Source organism: Rhineura floridana, chromosome 9 (assembly GCF_030035675.1).
Source record: "Rhineura floridana isolate rRhiFlo1 chromosome 9, rRhiFlo1.hap2, whole genome shotgun sequence".
NCBI classification, from domain to species: Eukaryota; Metazoa; Chordata; class Lepidosauria; order Squamata; family Rhineuridae; genus Rhineura; species Rhineura floridana.
Window position 1 is genome coordinate 6805240 of NC_084488.1, and position 6000 is coordinate 6811239.

General features: G+C 47.4%; 1 protein-coding gene across 1 annotated transcript in view; it reads right to left on the minus strand.

Annotated features, from left to right (window-relative positions):
* FBXL5 (F-box and leucine rich repeat protein 5) overlaps positions 1–3623 on the minus strand; it is a 47914-nt gene extending 44291 nt beyond the window's left edge. Inside the window, exon 1 of the mRNA XM_061583632.1 lies at positions 3415–3623. Coding sequence (XP_061439616.1) covers positions 3415–3498 — 84 coding nt within the window. The 5' untranslated portion in view covers positions 3499–3623. The remainder of the gene's footprint in view (positions 1–3414) is intronic.
* Positions 3624–6000: the final 2377 nt, after the last annotated feature.

Below are 6000 nucleotides of genomic sequence, written 5' to 3' on the forward strand. Positions count from 1 at the left end.
CCCAACCTGCCTCACTGTTCCACAGCGTGACAAGGGCTTCAACAGGGTCACCTGCTCTGTCTACTGGGAACTCCCCCAGGGCATTCAGGAATCCAGTCAATTCCATTAGACTCTGGGGACAGACCATATTAATCTGTCCACCACCCCTGCAGGGGAGGATCGGAGCCGTAAGTCTAAACTTCACCAGGAAGTGGTCTTACCATGACAATGGGGTGACAATCATCACCCCTTCCTCCATCTGGAGCAAAAACCAAGTCAAGCGTGTGCCCTGCCCTATGCCTCGGGCCGGTGACAACTTGAGACAGCCTCATGGTCGTCATGGAGGCCATGAAGTCCAGAGCTGGAACACTAGAGGCCGCTTCAGCATGGACACTGAAATCACCCAGCACTGTCGTTCTGGGCTCCTCCAATACCACAGCCGAGGTGGCCTCCGCCAACTCTATCAGAGAAGCTGCTGGGCAGCAGGGTGGATGGTACAACAGCAGCAACCCTAGTTTACTGTCTTCTTGGCCCAACACCAGGTGCAGGCCCCCACAGCCAGCTCCAAGATGGAGTGGTTTCCTGGTGACAGAGATGGAAGTTCTGTAGACCACAGCAACTCCTTCCCCCCCCCATCCCTGCTGCCTATATTGGTGCTGCACCGAGTATCCAGGTGGGCAAAACTGGGTCAATTCAACTCTTCCCAGCTCACCAACGCAGGTCTTGGTAATGCACAACAAATTGGCACCTTATAACTATAGTATTATACAATTTCATTCCTACACCAAAGCCTTGCATCTAAGTAGCAGTTGGTGGAGCAGCACATGCTGGGTGGCCTTTGTTCATCTGACTTCCCACCATCGAGGGCTGCTGCCAGTTACTGAGAGAGGGGCACGCAGAGTGTGGGTGCAGCAGCAGGAGTGTCATATTGGCTCTGCTGCCATGCTCAGTCCATGCTGACCTCCTCACACTTGCCCCTCAGCAACAGGCAGTGATGCTTGGTGTTGGCAAGCTGGATGACCAACTTCATGTTGCTGACTGCTACTACTTGCATTTATTGGTCACACCTGGAAACATTTTGCACCCTTTCCTTTCTTTTAACCTACATAGGGAATGCCTTTAAAATATATGGTTGCTCTTATGACCAGCAGTCACAATAGTTTGCAAGATCCCCATGCTTTTTTGAGCATCATGCTCTACTTAAGCATGAATTGCCCACCCCATGGAAACAGTAAAGATCAACCCCTGGTTTAACCTATTTAGGATTGGTTTGTGATTAACATTTGGCCTTAAACCTATTAAACTGAAAAAAGCAAGCTTGCAAACAGAGTTCCAGCATAAAGAAAAAGAAGAGAAATGGTTGCTGGACGTTATGGTACAGAGTGTCTAAAATACATAGCTGGTAAAGACTAAACAAAGATGAAAGCTGGGAATGTGCAAGAAATGGATAATTAGAATAAGATAATGACTGCATTTCAGGACAGATTGGAAAGGCAGAGGTACTGCAAAGCAGCAGTTGCATTAATAAAAATAACGACTTTATTTTAAAAAGTATTTGGAAGAGGAGAAAAATAATGAAAGCAAAATTAGCAGTTACCATCAGGCTTAAAGTAAAAGACAAGACTATTGCAGGACTAAGATAAATTCAAAGTGGGGACAAGATACATAGGTTTACACCTTCCGCCACACTTATGCTTAGAAGACTATTAGAAGAAGTATTCACCAGAATTATCAATCAAGATCTTTAAAAAAAGGTAAGCAACAAAGTTATCAAAAAGTTAATATTCCTGCTGCATTGCCTTCTATCATCAGATGGGATATCGTACTGACACACAACTGTTTAAACATCTGAAAAATCAGTAGAATGGAGACAATACACCACAACATAACATTTCAGCAGCGCACATTTACACATAATATGTCAGTGGTACAATTTGCCACTGTGTGTTTTAAAAGTAACAACTCCCTCAAATACACAATGAGTGACATCACCTGCCCCTCAAGCACAGTCAGTGCTCTTTTTAAGGAGAACTAGTACTTAATTTTGCTCTTAGGCCACATTCACAACATACATGTATTCCACTTTAAACAGTCATGGCTTTCCCCCCAAAGAATTCTGGGAAGTGTAGCTTGATAAAAGTGCAGGGGGTCATTAGAAGACCCCTGTTCCCCTCATAGACCTGCAATTCCCAGAGCTCCTTGAGAAGAGGGAATGACTATTAAACCACGCTGACAATTGTAGCTCTGTGAGAACAGGAGTCTCCAAACAACTCTCAGCAGCCTTAACAAACTACACTTGCAAAGATTCTTTTGGAGAAGTCATGACTGTTTAAAATTGAATAATAGTAGAATAAATGTATGGTGTGAATGTGGCCTTATTCTTTTTAAGGTTAAGAGATAAATCCCTACAACATTATTTGCAATTCACTATGGAACTTCTTAGGCAAAGCCAAATTAGCTATGTGATAGCGTTCTCCAGCCTTTTTTGTTGTTATATGCCCTCAAGTCAATTCCGACTTATGGCAACCCTATGAATCCTTTTTTGGTTAGTACTATAAAAATACCTTGAAAAGCATGTGGGTGTGAGAGAGTATTTTTTTACAAAAAAAATGCCTTATCCATTTGGACCGTCTGGTTCAGCAAGTTCTGGCTAAAATGAGGAGGCTAGGTCTGTAATTCGAGGATAACCAAAAAATGTCATCTGTATCATGGAGAATTATAATATTCAAAATACATTGGGCAATTATCTCCCGTGCACCTCTGAGGACTCCACCCCTTTCGTCCCTACATGTCCTACCCTCCCATCTTGTTAAGTTGGGGGGGGGGAAGGGAGACACATTCCTGTCTCAAGGAATGCACAATCTAAATCGATACAGAGGAGGAAAGAGAAAGAATGCCTTTAGTTAAGCAACTTCGGTTGCCCACACGTAGCTTTCGTTTCAGCAGGGAAGAAGAGCCAATGGGTGTGTCAAATGAGAAGCAATGGACAACAAGGGCTGTGAACACGCAAAGGCATCTAAATTGCGATTCAGTTGGGAATGATGCCTAAAAGGTTAAGCCAAGGCTTTGCGAGCAGGAGGAAGAGGTAGCGAGATGGCGTCACATCATCAGCAGCGACTCTTTGCTCGAGAAGGTCCACAGTGCCATGACACCCGCGCTGACGTCTAGAGAGCTCATAACAGCCCAAAGAGAGGGGGCTTTCGCAGGGGGGGCGAGGGGGCTGCAACTGAACGCGGGGAAAGAGGCGGGCGAGGGGCGCCGTGTCGCGCGCAGAGCGGCGGCAGCTGCGCAGTCTCCAGCCTCTCACCAGAGCGCGCGCGCACTCATGCACAAACAAACACGCCGACCAAGGCCAGAGGGGTGTGTCTCGGTGACTCCGGCAACGAGAGCTGCTCCCCGGCGTCTCGCCTGCCTGCCAGAACCTCCCTTCCATACCTTGTCACAGTAAAGCCCGACGAGTTGCTTCATCCTCCAGTGCGGGGCCGTGAAAACATCCACCTCCTCAGGGAAGGGAGCCATCTTCTCTTCCCCATATAGAGACGCTCACTCAACAACCGCGGTCAAGAGAGTGTCTAATCTGCGCATGCGCCCCTAACTGCCACTCACTACCAAGCGAAGGTGGCGTAAGCGCCGCCATTTCCTGCCAAGTCACGTGTTGAAGGTAAACTAAGAGCTGGGAGTAAAGATGAGGCACTGTCTGCATAGGCGATTTCCGAGTTCACAATAAAGAAGCCATTTTTAAATGTCCCCCAGGGCAGAAGTGGGAATCGCCCATTAGAATGAATACATTCAGCTATGACTACCTAGCAGGTTGTGTCAGACGACCCGCACACCATTACAGAAAGTACTAGGAAAGAGAGAAGTTTCTCAATTTCCTAAATCAGGTTTGATTTTGGGTCAAACATTTCGTTTTTAAAGTTTCTAAATATATTAAAAACAGCTGTGCTTTTGCAAATTCTACTCACAGTACAGTCATTATCCCCATATTGCAGGTTATGGGAGCTGAGACTTCAAGAAAGAATCAGGTTACAACAACCCTTCATAGTATAGTCCAGTACTAGAGGTCAGACCGAGGCTGAAATAACAGTACATACATTAAGGTGGGAAACCTGTAGCCCTCCAGATGATGTTGCACTCCACCTCCCAACGGGCCTCCAGCCAGCATGCATATATGTTTCATAACTGAGGATTAATGGCATTCATCACTCTCTGTTGAGAAAATGAAATGGTTCCTTCCTTCTGGGCCACCACCACCTGTAGAAACCGGTTCGGCCAGTCTCACAAGTTCAGGTCTTTGTGCTTCTTGCATTTTTGTATCTCAGGGCCCATGGAACCCCCCCCCCCCCGACACAATAATTCAGAGAGCCTCAATGTGACCCTTACCCACTGCCAACAGTCCCTTTTTTAGTAGCTTGGTATAATAGGTGTGAGATGAACACCAACACTAGAGACAGGATAAAATATTAAGATCGTTTATTAAAGGGATACTGTTACTTACATTACAAACATACTCAACGACAGTTTCTAAAGTCTCGAAATGCTGCTGCTGACATCTCTTTTACCTAAGGCCAAAATCGCTGAGCCTCCACCACACCAACCAAATTCATTTACAGTCCGGCCCAGCTGCTGGAGAAAATCAGCCTCTGACCCCAAAGCTCCTTCCGTTGTACTTCTGGTTGCTTGGACAGCTTAGCTGATTTTTTTTTAAAAAAAACTTACACAAGAAAAGCTTCTTAGCCACTGACTCTCTTCTTTTGATTTTCACCAGCCAAGTACTGTCAACACACAAAGAATAGCTTAATGTCATCTGGACGTACCTTTCAGAGCTTGGAAAAGTTACTTTTTTGAACTACAACTCCCATCCCAGCCTGATGGGAGTTGTAGTTCAAAAAAGTAACTTTTCCAAGCTCTGCTTTCTCTGCCCTTTGCCTCACTCCTCCAACATCAACCAACTTTCCCAGCTGTCTCCTCACTGACAGTTTACTGCTCTTTCTTCACTCCAGCCAATCAATTTCCAAAACCAATCAAGATGAATTTACCTGATCCAGGTAGGGTTGCCAGGTCTCCGGTTTTCTGCCGGAGTCTCCAGCAAAAGTGGGCCATCTCCGGCCTCCAGCCATATTTGGTGTGAAGAGGCTGATCTCCGGCTTTTGGACGTCCCCCTCAGGCACGCATGCGTGATTGACACGCATGGCTGCTGGGTGGGAGGAGCGGCCGCGATGGGCGTTTCTGGCTGCGGTTTGCATCGTGGCCCATAGAGCAGTTTGGAATCTTGTTTGGAAGCAGAAGGCTGCTGGGTGGCAGGAGCTGGAGCGGGTTGGACTGCGGCTGATTGCAGAGAGAGAGAGAGAGAGAGAGAGAGAGAGAGGCCTGAGAGAGAGAGAGAGAGGCCTGAGAGAGAGATAGAGAGAGGGGGGGGCTGAGAGAGAGGGGGGGGGCTGAGAGAGAGGGGGGGCTGAGAGAGAGAGAGAGAGGCCTGAGAGAGAGAGGCCTGAGAGAGAGGCCTGAGAGGCCAGAGAGAGAGAGAGAGAGAGGCCTGAGAGGCCAGAGAGAGAGAGAGGCCTGAGAGATGGGGCTCAGCAGTTTCTGGCCATCACCACACCTTGGGGGAGGAAATTCCATCGCGCACACACACACTCTCACACCCCGGGCCCCCCCTCTTCCTTTTCTGATTGTGGAAAGCTGGTGGTTCCATGTCTGCCACTGCTCCTTGGATTGTTGAAAACCAAATGTTTAAATAAGCAAAATGTATAGCAGGATGAGGTTGCCATGTGATTTTTTCAGCTGGGTTTGTGTGTGTATGGAACTTCAGCAGGTGAACAGGCCCGTCCCCTCATCTCTGTGACAATGAAAGTTCTACGTCTTGAATTTCTGGCTGCCACCCAAAGAAAGCTGGCAGCCCCGGGAACAGGTGGGTGCAGAGTGGGTCATAAAATAAAGAAAGAATCTTGCAGACGGAAGGCAGGGAAAACCAGGCCAGGTTCCCCAGGAACAATGTCTGTTTCCTAATCCCTGTCCCTG